Raw genomic sequence first — 19640 nt, forward strand, 5'->3', positions numbered from 1 at the left:
TTGACCTCATAAGCTTATGTCGGTTTGTTGTTAAGAGCTGGAGCTTTATCTTTTTTTCTTATCATCATCTTTTGCTTTCGGGTACCTTTGACCATCACTTTCCTGGTTCTCCATGTACCTTTCTCCTTTTGGGTTTCGTGGTTTTCCTCCTCTCCAACTTTCTGCATAAATGAAATTTTTAAGCTTATCTTGTCGTACTAGTGATTTGATTTCATTCATCAATTGCTTGCATCAATTAGTTGAGTGATCTTGAGTCTTGTGGAATAGGCGTCTGAAAACTTTTCCCTCACTCTATCGGCTTTGGGAGGGAATGTAAGAGGCCTTGATCTCTCAATAGCTGCTAGGATGTTAGAATGAGGTTGGAGTAAAGGCATGAAACCCTCGTATCTTGATTTAGGGATATGTCTTGATTCATTTCTTCTTCCAACTTCATCTCTTTCTTTTCCTATCTTGATTATCCCTCGCCCCTATATTCTTCATCACATCCTCGGAAAGGATGAACTTATTAGCCCGGTTGAACAGATCTCCCAAGGTTGAGGGTTGATCATAAGAAAGAGATTTTTGGAGATCTCGCGATCTCATTCCCTGGAGTATTCCTACAACTGCCATTCCAGTTTGGAGATCCTGAATCTCCAGAGTTGCAACACGAAACCTTTCTATGTAGTCCTTCAAACTTTCTTTTTCATCTTGCTTTATTGTGAGGAGATACGTCGCATCCTTCTTCCTTCTGGTGTTGATGATGAATGCTTTCATGAATTCTCTTCTCAATTGATCAAAGTTAAAGATGGAGCTTTCCTTTAAGCTATTGAACCACGCGCGAGCATGATCTGATAGAGTGAGGGAGAAAGCTCGACATATTATGGCGTCTTCCCATCCGTGTAATAGCATTACCGCTTCATAACTCTGCATATGATCGTAGGGATCACCCTTTCCGGAATAAGTGGCGAGTTGGGGCATCTTGAATTTTTGAAGGAGAGGTTTATTCATGATCTCTCCTGAAAAAGGAATTTTCCTTGCTGCTTGTTTGTCATTGCTTGGAACTAACTTCTTTTGTTCTAGCACCTTTTCAATCATCTTCTTAAGGTCTACTGTCTCTTTCGCGTTGAACATGGATCCTTCTCCGGCTTTCTCATGTGCTCTCGAATTTTCTTTGCAAGAACTTTCCACAACTTCATGGATCTTTAAGTTGTTTCCCTTGCGCTTCCCTCCTTCCCGTGGTTCTGAGATCTCATCGTGTAGTAACTCGACCTCAGGATGTTTTTCGTTGTTTCGAAACTCTTTGTCTCGCATCTCTTCTTGGACAAAAAGCATTAATTCTTGGAGTTGATTATTGTTTTCTTCAAAAATTTTCTTCAACTCTTCATAGTCTGCTAAGGGAACGGTGGGTGGATTAACTCTTGATGGGTCATGTTGGTCTTCAACGTGTTTAACACGTTCTTCTTTGTTGGTTGGATGTGCATCGTGTTCGTCCGGAATATGGGATGCTTGAGAAGGTGGAACTTGAGATTTCTTAGGAGGCATCTTTTTTTTTATTATGAAAAGTAGATGATGTAGAATAGATGACTTTTTTATCTTTTCCCACAGGCGACGCCAATTGTTGTAGCCTGAACTAAACAATAAATTTGTATAATGTGAGATCAATGTTGAACTTCTGAAGGAAGGCGGTCCTTCCAATCAGAATGATGACGGTCGACGTTCCTTGAGGATCGAACCTCCTGGATGAAGGTTCGATCGTCCCTGGATGAAGGTTGAACGTCCCTGGATGAAGGTTGAATGTCTCTAGATGAAGGTTGAACGTCCCTGTCGAAGGTTGATCTTCCTTGAGGATTGAACCTGTTACAGTGTGGGAAGCGGTCTTCCCACAAACGCTCCGATGCTTAAGTCAGATACCGTAAAATATATAATTCTTTTCTCTCTCTAAAAGCCAACCATCTCCTCTTCAGACTTAAACCTATTTATAGGAATAAAGGAGGAAGTTACCTGTGAGCTATCGGTAAGAGATCGTGCTGAACGTGTGTACAATTATCTAGGACGATAATGGAGTACGTGGGTAGTGGTTATATCAGGATCTAATAATAATCTCAGAGGGTTAAAAATTTTAACTGATTTTCTTACTCCGAAAGACTTAATTGATTTTTTAAAAGTATATGTAGAAACAAAATTTGACTTTAAGTCTGAAATAAAGTTAATTTAATATATTATAAAATTAAAAAAAATAAAATAATAGAAATTCATTTAGAAAATATTTTTGTTAAATTTTAATATATATCATGCTTAAAGATTAATCCGTGCATCACAATAGTAAAAAACTAGTGATTTGAAGACATGTAAATAATAATATTTTAATAATAATATTATTAAAATAACTAAAAAAATATGTATAAATTATATAATTCACTAAAAATATTAAATAATTTTTTGATAGAATTTTTTAAAATGTTAAACGATAAAATAAAATGTAATTAAATAAAGAAAAAATTACATAGAAATTCATCTTTTTAAAACTATTTACAATTATGTCTAAGTTATAATATTAGACTAGTTTTTGACCCGTGCGATGCACGGATTCATCTTAATATATAAATATTAACAAAAATATAATTAATAATTACAATTAATGATATAAAAAAGGAGGAAGTGACACCTCAGCTCCATCGTTACTGTTTTATATTATATATAGATATGCAAAGAAATAGAGAGATTTTAGGGACTAATTTAAATTATGTAGAACTTTTAGATATAGATATGCAGAGAATTAGAGAGATTTTAGAGATTAATTTAAATTCTGTAGAACTCTTAGATATAGTACGGATAAAATAATCTTTTTATAAATAAATATAATAATATAACTAAAGTTTTTTTTTTGGTAAGAATAATATAACTAAAGTTAATATATTATATTTTTTATTAGTAAAAAAGGAGGAAGTGACACCTTAGCTCCATCGTTACTGTTTTATATTATATATAGAATATAGATATGCAGAGAATTAAAGGGATTTTAGGGATTAATTTAAATTATGCAGAACTTTTAGATATAGATATACAGAAAATTAGAGAGATTTTAGGGATTAATTTAAATTATGTAGAACTTTTAGATATAGATATGCAGAGAATTAGAGAGATTTTAGGGATTAATTTAAATTCTGTAGAACTCTTAGATATAGTACAGATAAAATAATTTTTTTATAAATAAATATAATAATATAACTCAAGTTAATATATTATATTTTTTATTATATTTTTTATCAGTAAAAAAAGAGGGAGTGACACCTCAGCTCCATCGTTACTGTTTTATATTATATATAGATATGCAGAGAATTAGAGAGATTTTAGGGATTAATTTAAATTCTATAGAACTCTTAGATATAATACGGATAAAATAATATTTTTATAAATAAATATAATAATATAACTAAAGTTAATATATTATATTTTTTATTATATTTTTTATCAGTAAAAAAGGAGAAAGTGACACCTCAGCTCCATCGTTACTGTTTTATATAGAATATAGATATGCAGAGAATTAGAGGGATTTTAGGGATTAATTTAAATTATGTAGAACTTTTAGATATAGATATGCAGGGAATTAGAGATATTTTATGGGTTAATTTAAATTATATATAACTTTTAGATATAGATATGCAGAGAATTAGAGAGATTTTATGGATTAATTTAAATTATGTAGATTTCCTAGATATAGTACAGATAAAATAATCTTTTTATAAATAAATATAATAATATAACTAAAGTTAATATATTATATTTTATATTATATTTTTTATCAGTAAAAAAAGAGGAAGTGACACCTCAGCTCCATCGTTACTGTTTTATATTATATATAGATATGCAGAGAATTAGAGAGATTTTAGGGAGTAATTTTAATTATGTAGAACTTTTAGATATAGATATGCAGAGAATTAGAGATATTTTAGGGATTAATTTAAATTATGTATAACTTTTAGATATAGATATGCAGAGGATTAGAGAGATTTTAGGGATTAATTTAAATTATGTAGATCTCTTAGATACAGTACAGATAAAATAATCTTTTTACAAATAAATATAATAATATAACTAAAATTAATATATTATATTTTTTATCAGTAAAAAAGGAGGAAGTGACACCTCAGCTCCATCGTTACTGTTTTATATTATATATAGATATAGATATGCAGAGAATTAGAGAGGTTTTAGGGACTAATTTAAATTATGTAGAACTTTTAGATATAGATATGCAGAGAATTAGATAGATTTTAGGGATTAATTTAAATTATGTAGAACTCTTAGATATAGTACGGATAAAATAATCTTTTTATAAATAAATATAATAATATAACTAAAGTTAATATATTATATTTAATATTATATTTTTTATCAGTAAAAAAGGAGGAAGTGACACCTCAGCTCCATCGTTACTGTTTTATATTATATATAGATAGATTATGTCAAACCAGTAAAATCAGTACTTTCAATATATTTTAAGGATTATAATTTATAAATTAAAAATTTACAATATATTTTATAAGCTTTATGATTTATGAATCTATAATTTTTAAATTAGGATATAAAATCCTAATATATAGAAAATAATAACATATTAAGAATTAAATTTAGTAATATGATTTAATTGTAATTTTGTACTTAATTATCGTATTCATGCAGTTGACCCTTCAATAAATAAATAAAACTTTAAGAAAAGGTTATTTACTAAATGCGGGCGAACAGCATTTTGGTGCAATTATTTTGCACGAACTGACATTATTTATTTATTTTTCTTTTCTTTGGCAGTTTACCCTAAAACAAATTTTGACAAATGATTTTACAAACATTGAATGCAATCTATACCCAACACTAAAAAGATGCCTACTAACAATGGGTTTGTTTAGTTTTACCATTTCAGTTCCCCTCGTTCTTACTCCCACTCTCAAAATCAATCCTTTACTGCATTCCCGTCTCTGTTCCCTCTCTCATCCTTCCATCAGTAAGTGAAATTATATCTCTTTCTTTATGCATCAACCGGTTCTTGTATAGAAATCTTAATTGTGGGTTGAAATTGAAGGGAATTTAAACTGAAGTAGGTCTTTCTCTTTTCGCAATCAGGCAGGAAGAGCTCGAATTTACGCGTTAGAAGTCTTGGTTTTAAGAGTGAACCAGAGATAGGTGAGTTGATGGAGCCCGGCATGGAGACAACGCCGCTTAATCGGAATCTTTATCCACATTTAGAGCCTTATGATTCTGGTTTTTTGAAGGTTTCGGATCTTCACACGATATACTATGAACAATCGGGAAATCCCAGTGGACATGTGAGTCAGTGAGTGGTTATTCTCCTTATTTATGTTTTAGTCTTGTTCATGTAATTATGAAATTTGGGTATGTGTTCCTTATATCTTTGGCGTTTGTGCATTTGTATATTTGTAGAATTGGGCTTAAAGCTAGGTTTTGATCGATTGGCTTTATTGATGCAGTGAATTGAATAGGCTAGATTGAAACTAAAATCAATTTAATTCATATGGACTACTTAGTTTGTTACCTGTAATTGCGGTTAGCATTTGGTATAGAAAGTGATTGGATTAATCGTTTTAGTTTATTTAGAGGTTCTTGAGGAACTACATTCCATATTTCAATTTAACATCCTGCATTTGAGCCTGTGTACCACTATATTTCAATTTAACATCCTAAAGTTTCTGCTGATATGTCGTTTAAAGCATGATGTTAAGAAATAAATGTGTACAAGTGTCCAATTGATTGGGTGTATTGAATTTCTTGTCATTCTATAATTAATGGTCTTAAGGTGCTAATGTTTTTCTAAAGATTAATGCTCTAGAGACCTATTAGAGTAGATTTAAAGTATTGAGTACAATCCTTCCTGTTTGCAGATGTAAAATGGATTCCATTTCTAGCATGAATTTCGGGAAACAGAAGTCTAAACTTCACTAGAAATAGTTGGGTTGTGCACAAGCATCTTGCTGTGAAATGTCTCTCTTACATCTCTGCATTTTCTAACTGACTCTGGTCATTTAGATATCTTTTCTTTTGTCAGTGAATGAGAGACAGTTTTAGTGTTGGTTTGTTATCTACTTATTTTGGCTGCAGCCAGTTGTGTTTCTTCATGGGGGCCCAGGAGGAGGAACTTCACCAAGTAATCGTAGATTCTTTGATCCAGAATTTTACCGAATCGTTCTGTTTGATCAGGTATTAATCACCTTTCTGCTGAACTACATATTTTATGTATTCATAATCACAAACATGTACAACTTTTAACAGAGAGGTGCAGGAAAGAGTACCCCTCATGCTTGCTTAGTGGAAAACACTACACAGAATCTCATTGCTGACATCGAAAAACTAAGAGAACACTTGAAAATTCCGGAGTGGCAGGTGAAATTTTTGTCCCATTCATAGATTTTTTTTTTTTTTTTTTGTTGTGAATGAGTGAGTAATAATCTTTGTAACCCATTCAGGTGTTTGGTGGTTCATGGGGAAGTACTCTGGCCCTTGCATACAGTCAAGCGCATCCTGACAAGGTGAGTAATTGCTTTAGTTCAACAATAATTCTTTTCAGGAATTCCAGATGATGAAAACAGGTCCATTTATAATATAAGAATGAAATTCTAATTGTGAACCACCGATCCTTATTTTATTGGTTTTTCTGTATTTGTCATAAGGTTATTGGGCTGGTCCTTAGAGGGATTTTTCTTTTGCGGAAGAAAGAGATTGATTGGTTCTATGAGGGTGGTGCTGCTGCTATATACCCAGATGGTATGTTTAACATGTCAATCATATTTTGTTTGGATGCTATAATGGATATTTGATTGAGATCCAGGATATAATATATAAAATTTGTATTTCAGATCACTTATGAAAATTAATAAGAACTTGGTTGGCAGTTATTGTTTGACCTTGGATTAGAGTTAGCATTAGTACATTCTGTGCACAGAGAAGACCTCATTGTAGAGATTATTATATTATGTACTGATTTTTTGGGAGATCTTATTGTGGACATGCTTTTGTTTTTCTCATTTACTACATATTTCATAGAACATGCACAGAATTTCTTTCTTTCTGGATTAATCTCTACTTTTCGAAGCCTGTGAAATTGTAGATGGTCTTTTTTTGTTGAAAGGATAAACAACTAAGCCATGTTACCTTTTCAAAATTGACTTACAGATCTTAAACCCTTGTTTGGAAGCTTTCATCGGAATGGATTTTGAAGGAATTCAATTCAATTTTCATTGAATCTCTTGTTTGGAATGAAATACGAATGAAAGAATTCAATTATTTTATTTAGAAAACAAGCTATAAAATTGTAAATCATGTAAAAAAATTCAATCGAATTCATTTCTTTCAAATGATTCTTTTTTCCAAATGGTGCCTCAGCTCTTGGAGATAGGGAATGTAAATTTAGTATACATATTTTGATTACATGTAATGGAGTATTATTAAGTTGTTTGTCTATGTATTCTCAATATACAGCTTGGGAGCCATTTAGAGAGCTTATTCCCGAAGCTGAAAGGAATTGTTTCCTTGATGCTTACAGCAAGAGGTTAAACTCTGAAGATATGGAAACACAAGTAAGACTGCAAGAGTTGTTGCTTGCTTTTAACTTGCATCGCCCACATTAATTCTCATTGTCCTATTTTATTTCTTGATTATCTGACTGCTGCTACTGATTACAAGTTAGAAATTTGGTGGAATAAGTACATGCCTCTGTTTTAAAATGAAATCTGGTCGTTACCATAGAAATAATGGACAAGTTACCTTCATAATTTCTTAGTATGCAGCTGCAAGAGCATGGACAAAATGGGAAATGATGACTGCCCATCTTCTTCCAAATGAAGAGAACATCAAGAGAGGGGATGATGATAATTTTTCGTTGGTAAGATAACTTAAAATCAAGCTTCTAAGGTTTTAACTTTCTCCTCTTTGAAATGAGAACCTTTGATGTTTTAATCTATATAAATAATTCATTTTGGCAACAAGATAAAGTCCCAATACTTATGCATAATTTTTCTAAGCTGCCTATTGAAATCAATATCCACTTAATTGCATCCTTTCTTGATTTGTTAATTACCGAACCCTCTACAATGTCCATCCGTTCTCAATTTGTTAATTGTGAAGCTTATGACTATTTGAATGCATATAGAGTTCATATTTATTCTGCCTGAAGTTTCAAGACTCTGGAACTCACATTAGTACTTAAAGTTAATCCTAGATCAGACTAAAGGGATACTCTGTTTTTTCACATCCATCGTACTATATTATACTGAATTGTAGTTCTGAAACAGTTACCATCAGAAGTCATTGTATATCATGTTTTCTTAAGCCTTTTACCAGCCACACTATTAATTAATTTAATATCTTTGGGAGATTTAGGGTCTAAAATCCAAAATTGACAGATTATTTTAATCTTTTTATGCATCTAATAGTTGTAAATAGGATATAAGGAGACCTTGACTATATCTGATCTAAGGGACTAGAAAGGGAAAGATTAAGTATGTATATTTTGTAAGAAAATGATAACTATAAAACAAAAGCCAGCCAGTCATAGGTGGGTATCAATAGCTTAGGCACACTTGGTTGAGGATTTCTTTTTAAGACACAAATGAGAAAAGCTCTACCATTAGATATTCATATAATAGCTTTCCGTTTCTTGCTTGTTTTGATTGTTTACTCGCAACGATGCTGTTGCTAGTTTGAAATTTTGTTTTAAATCTGCAAAACTAGTCTTTACACTTCAGAGGTATTTAAAAAAAAGAAAAAAAAAAATAACTGGATGCTACAGGACCTAATTCAGGAAGCGTGTGAGAGTTGCAAAGGATGAAACCGCCATTCACTTGAAACCTGCTCGTGAGAATTGTAAAAGATGTTGTGATTTCTAAAATCCACTTTTAAATGCTATCTGATATTCTAGATTATTCTCATACCTGATGCAATTTCAACAGTAGAGCTATTTAATGTGATCTTTGATTACGTTATGGATAATTGGAAAGAGAATATTTTTCTGCTGAAGACAAATATTTTTTGATGCGTCACTTCCAAGGTTACCTATGGGCACTAAGGGTTTATTATGAGGTTTTTTTTTTTTTTTCTTTTGAATCAAGGATAGAAAAATATATGGTTTTACGTGCATTAGCAGTTCAAATTTTGTGACCATCTTCACATATATGTATAATACATTGTATTTATGTAAAGAGAAATATTCCAATCCAGTGATAAAGCTTTTGAGACATTTTTTGTGTATCAAAGCTATGGTTCTAGATTTGAAAAGCATATTTCTGGGAGCTTACAGCTTCTTAGTGATTAAAGTTCCAATAATGCATCTAAAGGTTCTGCTCAAGGATATTTAACTTCACTGTTTGATGCTCAAAATGCGAACATGGGTGAGACGTTTAATACACAATACTTAATTGTTTTGATTCATCATAATAAAACTGTCTTCAATATATCCAAGTTTGAATATTCTATTTGGAATTCGTTATTTTGCTTAGGATAACTGAAAAATCTTGAGTTTTTGGTAAATATTTTAATTTCGCTCCTCTGCAGGCATTTGCTAGGATCGAAAACCATTACTTTATGAACAAGGGCTTTTTCCCTTCAGATTCTTTCCTGTTGGACAATGTTGATAAAATAAGGCACATACCTACTGTAATAGTACAGGTATACATTTTCTCTTTTCTAGTTTGAAAACAGAGTGTGCTAGTTGGACAGATAAACCATGATCAACCTGTTGTTCTAAGATAGTTGCTTAAATGGCCAATATGTCACTTTTCTATTTATACTCATATGTTCTTTTGGAGCAAGCAGTGTTCTTTTGTGTATTATGCAACATAATATTGCTTGATGTTGTACTAAGCTGAAGGTTATGAGGTTGTTGGAATTGCATTTCACTTGTTCAGATGAATCTCTTTTTTGGATTATCTTGCAGGGAAGATATGATGTATGTTGTCCGATGATGTCTGCTTGGGATCTCCACAAGGTGTGGCCAGAAGCTGATTTTAAGGTACGAAAATTATTGGAATGTGTTTTAAATAATTTATTCAAAAATAAAATGATAAAGAGGGAGATAAAAGGCTTAATACGTAAATGCTGTTTCAACTTGTCTCGATTTTCTGTTTGGTGCCTCAAACTTTTTAGAGTGAACCTTCACACACCCCGACTTGGCTTATGTGTTACTCTGTTACCCTTAATTTTCATGTTTGCTTTTGACTATTAGAAAGTGCATTACACACTGCTCACAGGGTCTACTACCATTCAATGTTTGACTTGGTGACATTTTTTACACGTTAGTATTTATAGAAAAATATGTAAAGTTAGTTAAATAAAATCAGAAATCCCAAATGTATTTTCTGATTTCGTTTTTTGACTTTGAAACACTAAGCGAAAGCAAGCCACATGAATGATGAAACCAAAATACCCACTTGAAGAATATGAAATTAGCTATATTTCCAAACTAATTTCTGGAAACTCCTACCTAATGTTTTTTCCTTTAATCATTCTGCTAAAACTGTATCTTTCTTCTTCCTTCTCAAATTTGGTTTCAATATTTTACTCCTTTTGTATCAGTTATTTGCACGCTCTTCTCGATTTTTCTCTCCAAACTCTCAGTTTTTCTTTGTCTACATGGCCAAGCTTTTCACACTCTGTTTTCATTTCAGAATCTCTTTTCTTTTCATCATTTTTCTTCTTCTCTTCAATTCCATTTGACTCTTTCTTATTGCAACATATATCATTTTGCCCTTCTCCTAATTTCCTCTACATCACATATTTAAAAGTACCTAAACCTTCAATGACTCGAAGAACTCTTCATCTAAAGGAGATTAAGGACTGAAGCAATGAAGTAAATGGGTAGATGGACTAGAAAAGAGGAAACTATCAGTCTATCACTGGTAATGGAACAAATGGATGGGATAAAATTTGGACTCCTATGGTTAAGAATTGAGAGGTGATTTGAGGGATTTGTGAAATTGGGTCATGAGTTACTTGGAGGGTTTGTGAAATTGCATCTAAAAAGAGAAGAGCGAGAGGAGTGAGCATGGTAGAAAGAAGCGAGAGGAGAGAATAAATGTGATGATGACGCGCCTATGAGAATTAAAAAGTGCGCAATTTTGTCAGTTAATTAATTGATATGTGAGCAATGAGGGGTGTGTTGATGATAAAATTGTCAAGTTGAAGCAAGCAATTTCTTCTAAGGTGTTAATAGTTTATTAAAATAATCTAATGTGATAACCAACTTTTCAATTCCTACACATACAGACATTGGTCCCGACTCCGTAGTTAGTGGTAGGAGCATCAAACTCGGTTAAAACGTGCATAAAAGTCGCCACTTTTACCGGAGAAGGATAACAAGGCTGTTTATTTCTCGAACTGGGAAGGATGACCTCTCAAAATTCTAATGCATTATTGAGATATATAGGTCACATAATTTTAACCGAGTTTGATGTTCGTCGTGCTAGTCGGGATCTAATATGTATCAGATTGAAATATAAATGAAAAGGTGTCTCAGGATATTATTTCCTTGGTAATATTATGCTCCTTAATTCCATCCATTATTAAAGAAATTACAAAATGAGATCATTTTGGACAGGTTGTAGCAGATGCGGGACATTCTGCTAATGAACCGGGACTCGCTGCAGAACTCGTGGCTGCAAACGAGAAGCTGAAAAACACTATCAAGAATAGATCCTGAAGGGAAACAGAAGGTGCATAACCAGTCATAGTAATAAATTAAAAGCAACAAACTTTTGAGGATCATATCTTATAGTTCAGGAATAAATATATACTGTGTTAAATACTTGTTTGGTTGAGCTAGATGTTAAATTAACCATGTTGTAGATGTTAGTAGATTAGTCAAAATAATTGTTTGACAGATTTTGGTTGGAAGTAGGGTGTCAATTAATTTCTGATTGATACAACATGTTTCATTACGATTGTCATTTTTATTATATTTATATTTTATATGATAAAGAACGTATAAATAACATAACACAACACACGATAACCCAATTATGATGCACTCAAATTAACACCCTTGTAATGGTGTTACTACAAACTATTTTTTCTTATCAGGTCTTTCATATCACTTGAATGATATCTAATTTACATTTGGACATGTGTACTGTGGTTTCACTTAATAAATAAAATAGTGAGGTTTTTTATAACATGTGTGAGTCTATATTCCATATGAAATTTTTTTGTAGAAGTTCTTCCATTTGATATTTAGAATTGGGTGCTTCTAATAATTCGGAACAATAGCATGGTGAATAAAAAAAAGATATGGTATTGTTGCATATTTATTTATATTAATGGAATGTAAATATCACAAAACTTCATTTTTGAATAACAAACTCATCCACCTTTTGCATTTGATTTGTTTTGTAGTCATTTTAATCGGATTTTGGCAATTGGAGTCACCACAATGGCCATGTGAATGACATTTCAGATAAATTTTTTATGCAAGATAAAAAAAATAAATAACATGTCATCAAGAATAATAATTATTTAATTTATATTTTTACTCCATGTGGAAAATTTATCTGACTTGTAGTCCACGTGAGAAATCAAATGCAAAATTAGATGAATTTGTTGTTAACAAATGAAGTTTTTTTAGTATTGATGTTCCATTTCTAATACTGGAAAGATCATGAGTATAATTGAGTTGATGTATTCCTAATGTATGACATGATAAAAATTTACTCTCAATGATTTTATGCAAATTAACTTTACATCTACTAGACAAAAAAAATTAACTCGTTAATTCAGCATTTATTTGTCTTGTTATTTGATTGCTACGTTAGATATTCCAATAAATTTATTGATAAAACTGAAGTAGATTTGTGTATTTTGATAAGTTGTTTATAGGCTTAAGACATAAACAGCCTCATTAACTTGCCCATTTTGGTCACTTTGCCCCCCTCACTTACATGAAATCTAATTTTCCATTTTAACATAAACTAAGTATCATATTTAACCCCTTATTTTCTCTCACACGGTCTGAATTTGACCCGTGTTAAACACGCGCTTCACACTAGACTTCTCTTATATCCACCTAGCGTAACAACAGAATACATAGTGCCATGTCACCAATTTGTCGATTTCATTTCTCGGTTACTTTTAACATTCATAAATCTCATTCATACACTTCGTGGATTGAGATGAAAATATAGATTTCACCACTTCTCTTCATGGATTCCGCGATTCTCTTTGAAACGACACAAATTGCAGTGAGTTAATAATAATTCACACTACTTTACTTTGTTAATCATGTGAGATTGGTATTTTTGTAATATTGTTTGAACCTTAAGGGCAAATGATAGATAGTGTCTTCCTTGCATGTGCAAAACTATGTATGTGTCTGTCACTATTAACACTTTTTCTTATTCTCTTTTGATGTGAGTAGTATTCTGCACTTGAAATCATTCTCTGATCATTCTCTTTCACCTTCTTCGATAGCCCCAACATGAGATTCTTGTAATGGCAACTCACAGGCAGTGGCGAATACAGAACTGCTCGGTTGGAGGGCCAATTTAACACCAAGCCGAGCCGTCCAAGTCTAAGGGTGCTAATTCAGCACCTCCAACCTTAAACAATGGAAACAGAGGAGCCGGAAACCACCTCTACTCAGGGTGGTTCCGGCGGCCGGAGGGGCCCGGGTACTCCATGCCCCCCTGTCTTCGCCCCTGCTCACAGGTGGATCAAACCACTTGAAATACCTATAACGATCTTCACCCTGCAATTACAAAGTCTAAATGTCGCATTGGAAAATTTCTCTCAATAACATTAGAGTTAATTGTTTCGGTTGGTGTGAGGATTTGCCTAATAATTTCATTTTAACTTTACGTTGGAGATTCGAACCTCCTTCTTTCCATTTTTTTTAATTGAGTGAAGGCTTTCATTCGAAAGTGCAAGGCTTTAATTCAGCAGCAAAGGCTTTGTCCAAATTTGTTGTCCCTGTTCTGATTTTCTTACGATTTTAAGTAAATGGCAATCGATCAAGTATGCTTCTGTTGTGAAATTGCATTTGTGAGAGTTTGTTGAAAACCTCCAAATCTTGGAAGACATTATTATGGTTGCCCAAATTATGTAAGTAGCTAGATCATTTTACGGCTTTTGTTGAGAATTATTATTAAATAAAAATATTTTCTTAGGCCCCTTACTGTTGTTATGGGCCCTGGACGGGTGTCCCTCATATAGCCCTGATAATGTAAACCCTAATGTAAACACAATAACACGATGAAGATTGATGAAGATTAAAAGCAGAAAATGCAGATGCGGAGATGAGCAGATGATGAAGTCACTGAAATACGATTAAGGTTTAATACATTACCAGCTTCTTAAGTTGTCTGAAACTGTAATTGACCCTGAAATTTTAAAATGTTACAAATAATCCTGTTAACTTGTCTCAAATAAGTTATTATTTGTGGTTTTCCGGATTTTTTTAACATTTTTATTAATGTATCAGTAAATTAGTTAGATGTAGCAACCGATATTTTAGACATCTTTTATTTTTGGTGTAATATAATGTTGAATGTTTTTTGGGTTCATGGGTTATTTGTTCCTAATAAGAAACTTCAGGTGTGTTATTTGTTCCAACTAAATAATTTAAGGAGTTATTGATTCCAAATAAGCAAATTGAAAGGGTTAATTTTAATGTTTTAAAGTTTAGGGAGTAAATTGGAGTTTTTTTTTTTTTTTCTTGTACAACTTGATGGCGCTGATGTATTATGCGTAAGATTAATGAAGAAAATATGAAGCTTGTTTATTGTCAATCGATTAGGGATGGCAACGGGTAGGGTACCCGCGGGTAATGCCATTCCCAAACCCTTACCCTTTTATTTTTTAATTACTCGTACCCGTCCCATTACCCTAACGGGTATACTTTTGCATCTCATACCCTTCCCATTTAATTCGCGGGTACCCGCGGATACCCTTACTCGTTAAGAATCAATAAATAAATAAACATATTACAAATTTAACAAACTATAAATTTAATAAATCATCAATCTAAAAATTGAATAAATTGAACCTTAATTAATAAGAATAAAGTAGCTTAGTGGTATCACTCAATTGTTGAAAAATAAATGGTTGGGGTTTAAATTTCATGTCTTACATCTAAAAAACAATGATATTTATTAATATATTTTTTTTTATGACGGGTAACGGGTACCGGGTACCCTAGGGGGTATTCCCATACCCTTTTATACAGGGTATGGGTAGTCTCATTAGGGTCGGGTAGTGCCGGGTACCCGCGGGTACACTACCCGTTGCCATCCCTACAATCGATGGAGGATAGATCCAATCTATATATAATATAAAACAGTAACGATGGAGCTGAGGTGTCAACCCCTCGATTTTTGTTGATCAAAAATAATATTGATGAATTATTTTTTCTTCAATTTTTTGATTTAATGTGATAGAAATATACAATCCAATTTTAACATGAATTTATAGTAGTAGTTATCCATAAATCCATAAAATAAGAATTACCTTCTTATTATCTCTTCAATTTTAACGAAATCTATATCTATATATATAATATAAAACAGTAACGATGGAGCTGAGGTGTCAACTCTTCAATTTTTGTTGATTAAAAATAATATTGATGAATTATTTTTTTCTTCAATTTTTTGATTTAATGTGATAGAAATACACAATCCAATTTTAACATGAATTTATAGTAGTAGTTATCCATAAATCCATAAAATAAGAATTACCTTCTTATTATCTCTTCAATTTGAACGAAATCTCTTTCCCTCGAACCAAATGCTTATTTCCTTACCTAATTTTTATTTTCATAATTAATATTATTGAGGAACATAAACAATCCGTATAAATTTCAGTTTTCAAATTTCAACTATAATTAATTATCACACACACTCATTAAATAATGACATAACACTTATTTTACCCTTAAATTAAAACTTTAAAATCTATTAAGACTTTAAGCTATTAAAATCATCAATTGGTCTTATGCACTAAGCAAAAATCAATTGGGTCATTATTCTATCATAAAATCAGAAATTGTGGATATTTGATATAGACTACAATAATATATAACAGATTTGGCGAAGAGGGAATAAAACTGTTCAACCGAATGTTTTTTTTTTTTTATGATGGCTCAATTGATAATTTTTTATTAGTTCAGGATCTGATTGGTGATTTTTGATACCTTAAAATCTTAATTGACATTATGATAACTCAATTAATGATTTTATTTACAATATGGATTCAATTGATAATTTTTTATTAGTTCAAGATAAGATGTAATTGATGATTTTGGTAGCTTAAAATCTTGATTGACTTTAATCTTTACTTTGCAGTCATATGGTTGTTGTGCCTTAAATAATTAACACAAAGGAAAGGAATAATTATAAAATATTGGGGTTAGCTATAAAGAAATACAATAGAAACGAAAGACTAATCAAATAGGAAAGATAAGTATGGAAAACAAATAGGAGAAGAAGTATAATTTAAATAGAAGAAGTATAATTGAAATCAATCTCTACTTCTCTAGCTCTACCCAATTATAATTCACGTGGATTTGCATATTTTTGTGCTTACTGTCTCTCTTTTTTCAGTGATTTCGTTTTTCATTTTGTTATGGACTCTTTTGGCTTGCTGTATATATGTTTCCATGTTTCTGTGTGATCCTCTCCCTATATTCGGTTGTTGCACTGTTAATTGCTCATTTAGGTTTTAATGGCATAGAAAACTGGTTTGCTTGATGGAAACTCTGTAATATGCCAATATTAACTTCCAATCAACATGTTATTTTGTAGATTATTGATCAGGGCAAAGTGTTTTCTCCGGCTTTCTTTGCTTGCCAACTTTTTGGGCTGCAGGTCGGCAGTGTTCTGGCAATTAAATTGTTTCCCTTTCGTGGTATCGTAATATTCAATGATCCGAGATTGAAGTCCTCTTTCTCTTTTGGTAAATATTAAATGATATTTCTATTGAGCAGTTTCAGAATCATATGCAAACAGGGGCGGAGATAGGGGGCTCGGGCCCCTCCGGCCGCCGGAACTTCCATGGTTACGAATAGTTTCGGTCCCCCTAATATTAGTAATAGTCTATAGAGACTCTATATAGTAATATTTTATTGTTTAAAGGTAGATGAGATTGTTAAAACACTGGTCATATGTTCAATTCCCTCCAACCTCAATTTATTTAAATTTTATTTTTCAATAATTATAAAACTATATTACCATTATTAATTTATTTATTTATTTTCATATCATTTTTGAACTTATTTTTATTATGTCTTTTCCATTAAAAAAATAATTTCTTATTTTTAAGACTCAAACAACAGAATTTTTAAATTAAATTTTAAAATTTTAAAGTTAAAAATAAAAAAATCTAAAAATGTTATAATGTGATTCCAATTTTTTATATTCCAATTTTAATGTGATTCCAATTTTTTTTATTTAATATGATTTTTTTGAAACAAATTTAATATGATTTAATTAATGGGTTTATCATGTTAAAATTAAATTGGATTTATGAATTAAAAAATATGATTAATGTGATAAATATTCTACACTGCACTATAACATATATCAAATAATTTCCAATAATCCATAAATCTATAAAACTTTATGATTTAATGCTATAAATCCAATCCAATTTTTTTGGGATAAAATCCAATCCAATTTTAACATGAATTTATATAGTGGTAATTATTCATAAAATATGATTTAATGCGATAGATAAAAATATTACAAGTTGTATTCTATATATATTTTTAATCAACTCCTATTTTTTGTTGATTAAAAATATAATAAATAATTTATTAGTTCCTATCTTTTTACGTAACATAATGTTTAGTCCTCTATTTTAAAAAACACATTATAAGGTTCATATCTTTTGACAATACCGGTCCTTTTGTCTTTTTTTTTTAGATTTTTAACTGAACATATCTTAGGTTTCAGGACAGCCATATTACAATACAAAATGATCATGTTACGTACTCTGTTACATTATGTCATTCTTTTTATGCCAAATAACGGTTAAAAATCTTTAAAAATAAAAAATTAGACCGAATGACCAAATGATTAATAATAACAAATGATAGAATCTTATAATGTATTTTTCAAAATAGGAGACTAAACAATGTGTTACATAAAAATAATGATTTACCCTTAAAAATATTTCATTCCATAATCATTTTGAATCATATTGCAGTATTTAGAGTCAAAAGTAAAAGTGGATTGAAGATTTTTATAGCGATTATGAAGAAGGATATGTAATTATACTCAAAATGTAATATTCAAAGAGATTTTTTTAATAATTTATAGTGAATTATTATAATAAATTAATTAGACTGTAAACTACATATTAATATACTTTTTATATTAATTTACTTATATTTAATATTATTTAAAAATATTATACATAATGTGCATCGCACGGGTATAAGACTAGTTGATTACTGGTTTTACTAAATGTGGGGCTTTTATATTGGAAGTCTAAATTATCCATTGGAGAAGAACTTCAGATTCCCCACGCGCCTTTAAGAGTTCTTCTCCAATGTGCCCCTAAACATTTCAAAATTCTATGCCATATTGGCAAATAAGGAAGTTAAAAAGGATGCATATGTGTTAAGCCCACTGTTTGTAACTGTACAACGAGAAATTATACAATGTGCCCGGCATACCACGTCATATTCTGACGTGATATGCCAAAGCCAATAAAATGCTAACACATGGCACTTATATTAATTTAATTTATTTATTAATTAAAAAAGTTATCGTCTCTCTCAATAACAGATCTAGGTTTTTTCCCCTTCTTTTCTTAGTGATTCACCGGCAACTTTTGTGTTGGTAGATTTACTGAAGCCCTTAAGGTCGAATGTCACTTTTAGCATTGTCGATTCGATAATGAATGCTAACATCTTTGAAATCAAGCCTACTATGATTCAAATGCTTCAAAATTTGGGGTAATTTGGTGGGGAATCTAATGAAGACCCTAATACTCATCTCAATAAATTTTTGCTTCATTGTGGCACCTTCAAGCGATATAATGTTCCTCTTGACACAATTCGTCTTAAAATCTTTCATTTCTCTCTCAAGGATGATGCAGCCGAGTGGCTATATTCTTCAGACGAGGGTACCATTACTAGTTGGAAAGTCATGAGCAAAGAGTTTTTGGCCAAGTAGTTCCCTTCATCTAAAACTACTCATCTTTGTAATAAAATTAGCTCGTTCCATCAGTATGATCATGAGGGCCTTCACACGGCTTGGGAAAGATTCAGAAAATTATTGAGAAAGCGTCCCCACCGCGGTTATGAAGTGGCAACATGTAGATTTGTTTTATGGAGGTTTATCTTCATCTATCCGTTCTACTTTTGATTCTGCTGCAGGTGGAAATATATTTAGGAAAGATGAGTGTTAGGCGAATTCCGCAAGTGCACGATTTCGCTTGTAGTAATAATAAGATTATCGTTCCCACAAAGAACGCTGATTAACTAGTATAACAAGTTTAACTTATAAATTCGTTTTCTCTTGGTTATTGATGCGTGCCGTCTAGTGCGTCGTATACTTTTTAACGACGAGATATATGTATGGATATTATGATGAGTGCCTTTATACCTATGGATGTGGTCTTTCTAAATGCTCTATGTTCACTAGACGTCACTACTTAGGGGCAAG

At 31.5% G+C, this 19640-nt stretch overlaps 1 protein-coding gene across 1 annotated transcript; it reads left to right on the plus strand.

Moving 5' to 3' along the window:
* Positions 1-4780: 4780 nt before the first annotated feature.
* On the plus strand, positions 4781-11921 carry LOC136226831 (proline iminopeptidase). Its single transcript, XM_066015487.1, has 11 exons — positions 4781-4981; positions 5101-5303; positions 6094-6192; positions 6265-6375; positions 6459-6521; positions 6663-6756; positions 7471-7568; positions 7772-7873; positions 9541-9654; positions 9923-9997; positions 11582-11921. Exons 1-11 carry the CDS (start codon positions 4873-4875, stop codon positions 11681-11683), a joined length of 1170 nt encoding a protein of 389 aa, XP_065871559.1. The 5' UTR covers positions 4781-4872; the 3' UTR covers positions 11684-11921.
* Positions 11922-19640: the final 7719 nt, after the last annotated feature.

Source organism: Euphorbia lathyris, chromosome 4, assembly GCF_963576675.1.
Source record: "Euphorbia lathyris chromosome 4, ddEupLath1.1, whole genome shotgun sequence".
Taxonomy (NCBI): Eukaryota; Viridiplantae; Streptophyta; class Magnoliopsida; order Malpighiales; family Euphorbiaceae; genus Euphorbia; species Euphorbia lathyris.